This window comes from Melospiza georgiana, chromosome 1, assembly GCF_028018845.1.
Source record: "Melospiza georgiana isolate bMelGeo1 chromosome 1, bMelGeo1.pri, whole genome shotgun sequence".
Classification (NCBI taxonomy): Eukaryota; Metazoa; Chordata; class Aves; order Passeriformes; family Passerellidae; genus Melospiza; species Melospiza georgiana.
In genome coordinates, this window is record NC_080430.1 from 111,960,640 (window position 1) to 111,974,051 (window position 13,412).

The 13,412-nt window shown below is 36.8% G+C and overlaps 1 protein-coding gene across 2 annotated transcripts in view; it reads left to right on the top strand.

Moving 5' to 3' along the window:
- Positions 1-13,412, top strand: part of ASXL3 (ASXL transcriptional regulator 3) — a 122,377-nt gene that overhangs the window by 47,561 nt on the left and 61,404 nt on the right. For both annotated transcript variants that reach the window (XM_058018268.1, XM_058018261.1), the window contains 2 exons: positions 9,452-9,560; positions 10,916-11,027. In XM_058018268.1, coding sequence (XP_057874251.1) covers positions 9,452-9,560; positions 10,916-11,027 — 221 coding nt within the window. The remainder of the gene's footprint in view (positions 1-9,451; positions 9,561-10,915; positions 11,028-13,412) is intronic.

The window sequence follows — 13,412 nt, forward strand, 5'->3', positions numbered from 1 at the left end:
ATTGTTAATATTTTTCAGTCCATAATATATAATGTGGCATTGGTATGATGGGTTTGTGTGCTTTTTATTTTCTCTTCTCAAATTCACCTGCTATACTGAGAGCATCTTGTTTTCAGATACATTACAAATATTTTTGGGGGAAAATACATAACAGTAGCTCCATAAAATTCTGTTCAGGAACCCTTAAATTTTACACAGGTTCTGGAACTTTTATAAATAAAATTTTTCATGTGACAGATATTGGTTTTAAAAAAAGGGGGAAAAAGCCTGGCTGGCTTAAGGAGTACTGAGATTTGCAGTGAACTTTAGTTCATGGGGCTTTTCATTTTATTGTTTTAGAAGAGAGGTAATAAAGCTCCACTTTCAGCACGGATGAACTCCATTTTCTGTTTTGTTCTGAAACATTACTGTGGCTATTGTCACCAGATTTGACACCATCAGAAGTCTTCTCAGGCTGCCAGCACCATGAGATAAAATAGATTTTGCTCTAGATAGCAAAAAGATTCATTACCAGTGTTATACAGTATAGAACTTTATCTACCTTGGCCTCAGACCACAGAGCACTCAAAAAGGTAAGGGTGGAAATGCCAAACCTGATTGAAATGTCTATGAAAGGCCATTGCACAGGGCAGAGGGCAGGATCAGATGTGTTTTCAGTAATCTTTACCCCGAGGAAAGAAAGAAACATCAGATACATGACAGTGCTGCAATACAGCTAAAAGGTGAAAAAATGCCTAAGACTATGGCATCATTTTCAAAAGTGAGTCAAACTCTTAGCTACTTAGAGGGAATTAGAATTAAAACGTATGTGTAGCCATGTATGAGAGCTTTGCTTTCCAAGAAATATCTTTGACTTTGTGGTCAGTTAGTCACTTGCAACTGACTGTGGGTGAATGCACCCACTCTGGCAAATTCGTAAGGAAAAAAGCCACATTTTCTTACCAGCATGCCCTGTCTTTCTGTCCTGTTTGCCTTCAGCCAGCAGTTTCATTCACTTGTCCACCTTAGTTTTGACATGATGATGTATGTCTAGATGTTTATTACATTTGTGCTTTATTACATATGTGTTAATGCTGTGTAATCACTGCACACAATGACTGTATCTAGATGTACAAAAAGTCCAGAGGGAGATTGCTTCTTGCAAGAGGATCCTGGGATTAGTAGAACTAGGTCCTAAAGGTAGTGGCATAAGCTCCAGTATTTGTTTATTATGTATATTCTTCATAGAAGTCTTGAATAGTATTTGTATGTCTCTCTTCCAAGGTGAGCCAGTATTTTTTAATGGTTCAAAGGCACTTTGGTAATAGAGTGAGGAAACTGTTCTCTTCCAAGGTGAGCCAGTATTTTTTAATGGTTCAAAGGCACTTTGGTAATAGAGTGAGGAAACTGTTCTATGAAAGCAGCTTCACTTCTGACTCCTTCCCTGATTAAAGTTTGGGCTCATTCAAAATGTGAAACTAGATTTAGGTGAGACTGTAAATGAGAATTCCTGCTGAGAATGCAAAAAGAATACCTTTTCTTAATACCTAACTTGAATTTAGGATCCAGATTGAGTTTTTATACATTATTGCTCCAGATCATTTTGTATTTGAAGGATATTGGTAAGGTTTAGTTTCTTGGTGATGTATCACTTTAGTCAGCTGTGATTCCAGCTGCTTGTAACTCCCTCAAGGCTGCAAAGGGTAGGGTTCAAGTTCATTGCTCAATTCTTCTGGTTTAGATATTTGGGGTTCAGGACTTTGGTTACCTTCAGTGAAAACTGATAGGTAAGTGCTGTTTGTGAGACACGTTGGGTATCTATGACAGATATGGTACATCTGTACTGGTCCTTGTTTTTTTCCATCATACTATCAATAATCATGCCTCTATCTCCATCTGATTTAGAAAAACAAGAAATCTCTATGACAGTTGAGGATGAAGAATGTCAGTAGTAAAAACAATAGGTCTTTTTCTCTAACATCCTGCGGTAGTTATTTGCATTCTGTGAGCCTATAGACAAATGAGCTATACTACTTTGTCTTGTTGCCTGATAGCCTGGCTTATTTGCTCTGCCCAAGAATAGCAGCCCTGTTGGTGATACTGGAAGGCTGAAAGTCAGGTACCATGTGTGAAGCATAAGTAGGACCAGAGATGTAAATTTTTCTTCAGGGTGCTGCCCAAATGAGAACAAAACTGGTGTTAATTCTGGTTAATGTGGACAAAAATGATTGAAAATAAACTTTTAAAAACATATTTATTTTAAGAATTGTCTTTTAATCCTTTAAAATACATTTAAATATTCAAGTGGGAGAGCTTATTTTAGGAGTAAACCTGAAGTATGATTTATTCAGACTATATAAATAGTATTCAACCTGTATGTACTTCAGTTCCTATAAAACTTAAGCAAATAACTTAAGGCTTAAGACTTTATTTATTATGACTTTATTATTTAAATGGTTAAGACTTCAGAACATAAATAGTTTTGACAGTCATGTCAGCTGTTCATATTGAGTATTCTCTGTAGTTCTCATTAGTAGTCCCTTTAAAATTAAAAAGCCAATTGGAAGCTCAAAAAGAAAAATGCTTTTTTTATTGCTCCAATTTATGAATAAGAACTTTATGTGAGAAGCTGAGATCTTCCAGCTCTAGAGTTTCACTAGACTGTATATATAAAAATAGTAGATGGTTCCCTAGCTACCTACTACCCACATATTAAGAGATGGTTTTATTGTTTAATAAATCATGTTGGATATGTGATATTTTGGAAAGTCTCTCCTTTTTTCCTTTTATATCCTGCACATCCAGTGTATTTTCATTCAGCATTTAAAAGTCAATCTCTTAATCAAATTGAGGTTCTTTCCAGAAATTATTTGACAGAAATAAGTACACTTGTAAAGATTTAGTAAATACGGTGTCATTGCTGTTTTAACATTGAAAAATACGACATGGATTAATTTCTGTACAATAAATTAGATAATTGATGAATGCATTTGTAGTCTCTGAATAAATAAAAAGTGAGATTACATTAAAGCTCTATTTATTGTCTGATTGGGGTATTTTAATTATTTCAAGCAATGAACAAATTAGCCTTGCAGTGGGAAAATAAATGGAAAAAATCAAAAGCAAGATTTTAATTGATTGTTCAAATCAAATTTTCTGTTTGGCAATTTAAATTGCTTTAGTTTGGATTATCATGTTTGGTTTTACAATTTTGCTACTGAAATAAGGATGGCTGAGTGCAGTTGTACCCCGAATACATGGTCTCTATATAACAGTGGCTGAGAAAGCAAATATACTGCTGGCAGTCTTGCTGTGTCTTTTGGGTTTTCAAGGCCAGGTTTTGATAGTGGGGGCTACAGGGGCGGCTCCTATGAGAAGCTTCCCTCATGTCCCATGGAGTCAATGCCAGCTGGCTCCAAACCCAACCCCCTGCTGCCCCAGGCCTGTCAGCCATGATGGTGCTGCCTCTGGGCTAACAGAGCTAAGGAGGGGGGAGAACCCTGCACAGCAGCAACTACAGCTGCAGGGAGGAGGGAGAATATGTGAGAGGCACAACTGTGCAGGCACCAGGGGCAGTGAAGAAGGAGGGAGAGGAGGTGCTCCCCATGCTGGAGCAGAGATTGCACTGCCGCCTGTGGTGAAGACCATGGTCCTGAAGGACTGCCCCCTGTGGAAGGGACCCACCCCAGGGCAGGGGGAGAGTGTGAGGGGTCCCCACCCTAAAGGGATGAGCAGCAGAGACAATGTGTCATGAGCTGACCACAACTCCCGTTCCCCTGTGCTGCTGGGGAGGAGGTAGAGAAAAACATGAGTGAAATTAAGCCCAGGAAGGAGGGAAGGGAGGAGGGGAGGAAGGTGTCTTAAGGTTTGGTTTTATTTCTCATTTTTATACTTTGATTTGATTGGTAATAAACTTGATGCTTATTCCCCCAAGTCAAGTCCATTTTGCCCGGGGTGATTACTGCTGAGTGATCTTTCCCTGTCCTTACCTCGTGAGCCTTTCCTTATATTTTCTCTCCACGGCCCAGTTGAGAAGGGGAGAGATAAAGCAGCTTTGGTGGGCAAGTGATGTCCAGCCAGGGACAACTGGTTGGTTTATTTAGACTAACTTGATGTGTTTATTGATGAGAAAGTTGTAGATGCTTGGCAGGAAATCTTGCACTCACCAACAGCTTTGTTTTCCGCTGTTTACCTGTGCTCTCTGCTTCCCTCTGTGCCAAGAGAAAGATCCTGTGCCATTTGAGTATGTTAGAATATCTGGGTCTTTTATTCAGTCTTCAATTCATTGGACATCTCCTGGTTGTTCCCCCTGAGCCCAGGCTGGTGAATGTGCCTTGGCCCCAGCACTGACTGCTGCTGCAGCCCTGCCAGCTCCATCAGGCCTGGCTGTGGGAGGAGAACAGCTCTGGACTGCTCAGCAGCACTTGGCCTGTCACCTTGAAGAGCACAGCTGTCTTCTCTTTTTGGTATAGCTGCTTAGGTTCCTGGTGGGTTTCTGTGTCACTCCTGACACAGGTCACGGCCGCAGCCTTGGGAGGCAGGGTGGGACATTTTGCTGACACTTGAGAGCAGGACTGTGGGAACATGGCTCCTTGAAGATTGTGGGAGAGCTTTCAAGAGGAATCCAAGGGCCTCATCATACCAGGCATGCAGTGCTGTGTGGGACACTTCAGCAAACAATGCAGGTCTAGACATTGAGTCAATTCTCCAGCATTTCTAGCTGCTGAACGTGTTGGACCAAGTATACTTAGGGCACATGATTAACCTCAACCTTAACCAAAATGTAGATTTATTGAAGAGGTATAGCAGGTTACAGTGCTGGATGGGTGCTCAAGAGATCATTCAACACAAACACTGGGACAGGTTTCAGTCTATGTATCATCCGGGACTGGTGTTTGGATGATCTGATGAAGGTCATTTTACAAACTCCCCTGCTCTGTTTTGATGTTGATTAAAACATGAGCAGCTACATCCACACTTCTGGCTATCCATGAACTTTCTTTTTCTTCCCGCAGTGGCCATGAAGAACATTCATCTCCATTGACTTCAACAGCTTTTTACGTATTTCTGGAAAATTACAATTATGCTTTCTTTTACTTTTCCATTTACTGTACCACACAAGTGGGTTTTCTGTGGCCTTTCCTGATCAGTTTTATTTCCTTTATCTGTTGTCACTCTAAAATTGATGGAACTTACATGCATTATGAACATATTGTATTCTGTGTGACTTCAAGTCATGCCTAGAAATTAGTTCTTAAGCCTTTTGGTTTTACTTCATTTCTAGCAGTGAGTAAAAATTGTTGCTCCCATGTGACTATTTATGGATGTGTATAAAAAGAGCAGATGATTCAAACAAATAAATGCTGAACAAATTTATGACACCAAGATGCTCCTCTTACAGCAGTCATCATTAGATCTGGGGATATGTCAGGCAGAGGAGGGGTTGCACCATGTACAGTGGGGCTGAGAGGCTGAAATGCTGCTGCTGCAGGACCCAAGGTGCCTTGTCTGCAAAGTGTCAGGGAACTTTCAGTCTGAGACACTATATTGCCTGGACAAGGCAGCTTTAGTCAATTTATTTTCCATATTTAAGACATCTTTTTTTTGCCAAGATCATAATTTTTGTCTCTTGGCAAGCAGTCTAGCAAAGTCCATTAGAATTATATGAATAACCACAGGAGTTTTCAGGGTTTTTCTGACAGAACCATGTGTTTGAGAAGTTTCCAATATAAAAATAAGTCACGTTTTTACGGGTGTTTTTACAAATTTTTAATAGGGTTTTGGGGAGGGTGGCAGAGGAGGAAGTACCGGAAATCTGTACTTCCCCTACATGTTTTAGCAGAGATTGGTGTGTGGAAAGTCTGGGATTTCAATTTAGGTAACACTGGCTGTGTGACCAGTAGAGGGAGCCCAGAATCACAAAATGTTGGAGATAATTTTGACTGGGGGAGTTGGGGCTGCAAACTTTTGTTTGATAATATGCAGATATTTTGAAGTACTACCAGTATATAGTGATTTTGGGAGAGAGAATTTATGAAACATTGAAATACCTGATGTCTTATGAATGATGAAGTTGTATTAGCAACCTTTTTATTGGAAGGTTAATGAGTGTTTTGTTTTCTTTTCTTTCCTATGTTGCTGGTTTTTGTAACATCATAACATCACTTTTACAGAAAGTAAGTAACTTTTCATCTTTTTAACTGTTTTTCAAGTGTGTGGGGGGCAATAGTGCTTGTATATGTGTATAGATGTATAGGTATATAAAATAAACATACAAGCTGAAAAATACCAATCTTAAAGACATAGTGCTGCAGATTGTAACTTCTATATATAAATGGCTTCTAGAATACTGCAGTGGTTTAAAGCAGTCTCACCCAAATGATGATAAATAGTATGAAAGTTCTGCATCTCAAGACTGTAAATGGTAAACATATTTCTTGTGTGCAGACTATGGCAATAAAACTTGCAGCATATCAATTTAAAATATATTATGGCTCTAAAAATTCACAGATATCAAGTTACAAAGTAGAATATTATTGTATCCAACATCATTTAACTGAATCAAAGTTGAACTGATTTGGAGTGTTTTAGGAACTGGGGTCAAGCTGTGCCATTTTTGATATTCAGAGATACTCATGCCTTGACTGCTGTATTGATACATGCCAGGAGCTCTGAGCAGAAGGAACATGTCCTCAGGCTGTAGGAGAATTTAGAAAGCATGCAATAAGTAGTACAGATCCCTCAGAAAGTGCTCTATGATTCAGACATCAGTCTGCATCATGGGATCTATGATTGCTGGCTTTTTGAACCACAGTCCCATGTGTTGTGATAGCATGTGTTGCAAGCATTTCCAACATCAGTTGTGTGTAACAATTGGGATTTTTAATACGGGGTTTTACTGATGCCAGTGCTGACAGAAGAATAGGCAAGTCATTGGTTGACATGGGTCAAAGCAGAGCTGACAAAGGACACCGTGGAACTTCAGTTTGAGCTGTTAGCTCAGAATAAATCCCACCCCTCAATGTTCCCATATTATTTTTATTTGCATCTTAAGTGTGTTCTGTGTGGTTGGTTTTGTGCTCCTTATGGACATACCCAAGTCCAGTTTTCAAGAAGGGTGGATGTGGCCCTTTGACTGCATGCCATTAGGAGCTGCAGATACCTGTAAGAAACAAGCATAGCAGTAGTTAAAGTGCTTGTTGGCTCAGTAGCTGATACGGGTTTCTTTCTAAGTCAGAGAGTAGTTTCTGTTGTCCACTTGCCAGTTGTCTAGACTTTGAAGATTAAGATATCTGCTGTGAGCACAGTAGTGATCATAAGATGTTGCCAAATCCTCTATTTTGGGCTCATTCATCCTGTATCGTTTCAATTGGTTAATGATATCTAAAAATAAGTGTGGAGTCCAGCGTATATCCATCAGAATAGGAGGAGGATACAAATCGTGCATACATGCACACACAGTTTTGTTTCTTGTTGACATACCAAGTTTTTCTTCTGCTGCAGAGTCAGCAAGTTCTTTCTGTCTTGCAGAGAAAGCCTTAATCGGTGATAATGTTTCACTAAAAAGATCCAAGTCTGAGAGAGTTGAAATTGCTTCACGTTATGTATGTTAACATATGGAAGAAATTACACAACCGTAACTGCTGTATTAAATGCTTTGTCTCTTTGCTTGTCAAGCATTAATACAGTAAGGAAAATGTGTAAAGAGAAGTGTCCTACATATTACAAAAGTGTTTAAGTAATTGTTAAACTCAGTGAACTCTCCTAATGTCTTCTGTCCCACTGCTAGCAGTATCATTTTATTTCCAACATATTTTGGTTTGTATTTTGTTAAAGTATTATATCAAAACCAAATGTGCCGCTAGTTTTATTTGCAGGGAAGCCAAAGAAACCACAGAAACTTGTCAGAATTTTCATATTGTGTGATGATCATGTTTAGAATAGCCATAAAATAAATATCTATTGCATATCTGATGTGTTTATCAAAAAGCAGCATTTTTACCTGCAATTTTTTATTTTAGATGTAGTAATGGGATACATTAGGTGACCTATGGTAAATAAATTATAATAGACAGGACTTCCTGGCCTGAGGGCACTTTGTAGTTTAATTTTTACCGGAAGAGCAATTACCACACTATCGATCTTGCCATTTAAATAATGATATATGTACAGTAAGGATGAATTTTGTTGTAACAGAGCCATGGAAATCAACAGAAAGCATAACCATATGAAATACAACAATTTCAATCCAGTTTCATGTATTAAAAAAAAAAATCAGACTTGCAATTTTCAACCAAGATTGGATGTTGTGTTATAATACCACAGACTAAGGAAGAATAATTTCTGATGAACTTCAGAGCCCCTGCTCCTGGTTTATAGTTGAGTATATAATTAATCCTGAAATACTTTGCAACACACTTAATTTAATGCAGAGGCATTGTTCCACTTAACCAAGTGGAATATATTTACGTGGCTGAAGATAAGCGTGCGTGCAGGCTGGGGACCCCAGGGAAGAAGCACAGTTTCAGGCTCAGTCCCTGAGTACACCGTGTACAGTAGCCAGCAAATGGGGATAAAGATGTGATAGTACATCTATAGATCTTGTACTTCAATTTTTAAATTAAAATAAAATAATTTATGACTGCCTTCTTCCCCAGCATTTTTTAGATCAACTTTTCAGAATAGTATGCACCTAGCTAGGGTAGGAATATTTGCTTTCTTTTTCTGATGTAAACATGTATATAGTACAAAGATATCCCTGTCCAAATGCTCATTTTTTTTCTAAATGTGTTGTGTTTCTTTTTAAATAGTCCTTTAACATGCATTCCACAGTGGTATTAAAATTATTACCTTGAGGATGTCAGTCTCATAATCTCTAAAACAATTCTAATTAGAAAAGATTATGTTTCATAAAAGGCACAAATGTCCTTATATTTGTATATAATCATGCATGCTGACCATGTTGAGCCAGAAGAAGGCTTTACTATATATCACTTTTAATTTTAAATGTGTTCTTTCTGGGCTCTTTATTATTCTTTTGTTGCCTTTCATCCTATGGGATGCAGCTGTCCTTGAACTTGGTACTGTTTTGATCATTCATGTGCAGCAGCCACATTGTCTGTAACATTTTAAAAATGAGGCTTCATGGTGTTATTTATGAAGTAATTTCACATAAATATTTGGACTTTGGTTCTTTCAGAATGTGGAGCTGGTTTCTGTATGAAGAAAAACGTAATTATAATTCACAGACTTTTTGCCTCAAGCCTAGGGGACAGATGCATATGATTAAGTTTGAAACTGGCCTGTTATTGTAATGTAGATGTTTTCAGGGTTGAGAGAATTAAAAAAAAAGGCGGGGGGGGGGGGGGGGACAAAAAAAAACGAGGCAAGCATGAGTTTTTAAAAAAAATAGAACGAGGGAATAGTTTTACAAGAGGCACTCAATCTTAGACTGCACAATTTTATTTTTCAGTGGAACCTCTCCATTAGCTTGCCTGAATGCAATGCTTCATACTAACACTCGTGTAGGTGATGGAACATTCTTCAAAATCCCTGGGAAATCAGGACTCTATGCTCTCAAAGTAAGTTTAAATTTTGTATATGGATTGTACATAGAGCTATTAATCCATTTTATGAATGTCTCAATAGATATAAAGGTAAACAGATTAGATTCTTTGGCAAGGAAATGACCTGATAGTCCTTCTAACTGCTTTCAGATGTCTTTTAAAAGGATTTATAATGAAAGTAAACGTTGAATGTTTTATCCTAGAAAGCATATACGTGTTCTCGAATTTGGCACATGGTATAAAAAACACGTAGCTTAGTTAAAATGCTGCTTTACTGGAGTTGCTCACAGTAAGGCCTTTGTTTTAGGACTAGTGAGCTCAAGAGGATCACTGACTTTCTAATTAAGTAATTGTATTGATGTTTGATTTTTGAATAGTGAAAAATTATTTGCAAGTCTAATATAAATCAGCTTTTAATTCAAAGGTTGCATCATTGCTTTTGAGAAGGAATATAATTATAGTGATAGAATTTTGCCTATTTATATTCCTTTTTAATTTTTTTGTTTTGGTATGAACATGATGTTTATTGTGGGTGGAAATTTTTTCTTGTTGTACATGATCAAACTTAAAGGAGTTTCACAATAGAAGTAGAATAATGTGAGGCAGAGATGAGAAAAAAGAAAGTGAGGTTATCTGCTTGGCAGTGTAAATGTAGTCAACTGAAATTTTAGGCTGGGGCGAAGGATCTTTTGTAATTTATGACAGATGTATTTGATGTAAGGGTATAAAAATATAAAAGTATATAAATTTGTCAGCTCCTGCTAACTAAAAATCCTGAAATAATTGAATATTTGAAATTGAATTAATAGTTTTCAGAAGCTGTCTTTCCTAATTTACTAGAACAAATGCTGTTGTTTTTCTTTAAATCGGGAGATATTCTTGGCACAATTCCAGGAATTCACAATCACTCCCATGCTTGTGAGCTCCAGGTTGCTTCAGCTATTTGAATTCAGGAAACAGGCAAAGGCAGAAAAGAAACATTAAAGGATTTGTGTTTTGCTGCAGTGTTGTAGACACTCAAGTGGAAAACTAGGATTTTTAACAGCCACACAAGTCTGTTTCTGTTAAAAAAAACAAGAAGGAAAACTGGAGTATCTTGCATTTTATGTGACTTTTTTGGTTTTAAAAAGAGCATGTTATGACCTCACAAAACAGCTTTTTCGCTTTTAGTTTGCAAGTTTTTTCATGAAAGTCTGTTTTTTATGGCTCTCTCTAGAGTAACTCACAGGCATATTTTATTTTATTCTTGGTTTTTCTGAAATGTAAGCATGAGAGTACACTGCAGTAATCTATTTTCGGAGATGCAGCAGGATCATGATTGATTTTTTTTTCTTGTTAATTTTATTTTTATTTTTATTTTTTAACTGTAGAAAGAAGAATCAACATGCCCTACTGATGGAACATTGGATTTAGGATGTGAATCTGAGTTAGATGGCACTGAAATGGCTGAGACAAACAATAATAATGGAGAAGAAAATGGTGGTAGGTGATTTAATCTCAATATTAGAGGGCATATTTTGGGGAAAAAAAATTGTTTTCTTCAGATTTTCATGGTGTGTTTTCTAAGCAGTATAAATAATCTTTTGTACTCAGTGGAACTATTTTGAGTAATTCCCTCTCTTTTTTTGGCCTTATGAAGGAATCAGGAACGCTAAATGCCTTTATTTGACTTAAGGTTTTAAAGGACAAAGTGTAATGATGTTGGGTGTGTTTTCAGCAGGTAATTTTTTGGCTTACATTTTTTTGTTTAGGGCTCAGAGCTGAAGTATAATTTGCCTTTACCAGGCTTCAGACTGGCAGTTGTCAGATTCAGACATCTCATTGATTTCAGTGTGGACATGCAGGGTTGGTCCCTCAGTAGAGTTCTGGGCAGAGGACAAAGGTTTGTATTTTTTTTCTTTCAGGCAGAGCTACTCCTGTTTGCCATCATCACATAATGACATCTTGAAGTATCAAATGCTGTGCATTTTTTTCCTCTAAAATAATAGCAAACTGAGACATTTAAATAACTTTAAAATGGCAACCTTATAATTTTTTTTTTCATTTTTGAGAGTTAATAATTATTCATAAAGAGGACATCAGTCACCTAAAATTACTTTGCAAGTAACAGGAGGAGTATTATAACTACACTCATAGTGATTATAAAGTGAATGCTTTATAAAAAAAATCAGACTGTCCAGGACTTCTGAAATGAGCCTTCCCTTGATCAGTTCTCTTCTGCTGTCCCATCTCAACCTGTCCCACTGGGGGACTGCTGCCTGCTGTTTTGGCTTACTTGGTATATGGTGAAACGGTGTCCTGTCTACAACTAGGGCATGAAAAGGCTCAGCTCATGTTGTTGTTCTGCTACAGGCTTCCTATTTTGGCTTGAGCAGCTTACCTGGCTCCCAGGCTGCGCCTTTACAGGACTGATGCTGCAGTTTTTGTATTGCTCTCCAGTAGCATTGGAAAATCATAAAGTGTTCAGTGATAGGTGTAACAGAACTATCCAAGGCATGTTGTGGGTCTGTCTAGCACTGAAGTTTTGAAGCTCTGTGGAAACAAAGGTCCAGAGTTATTAACTGTCTCTGCTTCTTCATTTTCTTTGATATATGATGTCTATAATTTAACAGACTCTGCATGTGCAGTGGTTTGATGTTTATGTAGTGTGTACTACATGTGTAAGTGAACTTACATATTGTTTAACAATTCCTCTTTGATACTCATAAAATTTGTTGATTGCAGGAAGAATAGAGCAGTAAAAAGCAGTGTAAATACAGTTACAAATACAAAGCAAAAGTTGGTGTTACTTGTTATAAACAAAGAAAAATCATGGCAAAAAAAGCCAGGCAATTATTTAAGAGTGTTAGGATGTAAATAGGATATTATAGAATGTAAATAGGATGTCATAATTCCAGAAGTAGAAAATTGCTGGGTTTTGACTGGGAGCAGGCTATGTACTATTTTCACAGTTCACAGTAATAAAAATAATTATAGCACTTGTGATGACATAAAAGAGAAGCTGCAAAAAATTTAACATTTTGAAATAGAGCATTAAATTACACCTAGATTGGTTTTAAAGCTGAGAATTTTCCATCATTTTTCATCTTTAATGAATCTTGGAAAATTGCAATATATTTAACATTTTGAGAACAGGACATTTTATTTTTTTTTTTGTCCTGCAATGGATATCAATGGATATATTTTTAAAAAGTATGTGGCATGGCAGTAGTGAGTGTCTGTTGCATATAGAAAAGCCAATGCTTGACATGATCAATTAAGAATGAAATGCAGCATATATTTAATAAATAGCATATCAGTCAGCTAGTACAGGACATAATTTTGCCAAACATTTTTCTCAAGATATATTATTAAACATAATATCATTTCTTGAGAGTGCAAGTTTGTTGTTAAAGATATCATTTATATACATTTAGAATTCTGATTTCATTTACTGTATAGAAGGCTTGGCTTAAAATAGGACCATGCCCAAAAAATACATCCAGTTTTTGGTGGATTGAAATTACAAATTTTTTAATCTGAAAAGTCATAGGAATCACCTTCCACAGTAGGCATTTTGCTTTGGAGGATGTGATTTGACCACTCTTCATTCAATATTTTTTACGTCTATAATTCTTTGAAAACTACCAAATCTTTCTAGTTTAAATTTATTGGCAATAAATAAAAATTGTGAGACTTCTTGTGATTGCCTTGTAAATTATTGCAGTTGAACAGCATGAACTTTTTTATACTTTCAAGCAAAAGAGTAGGTCATATTTATGCAGCAGAAAAATGTGTTCAATAAATCAGGATATCTGAAAAGCATTTAAGAATCACAACAGAAAATAAATTGAACATGAATGAGATGCTTTTGCTAATTAGTCCAAT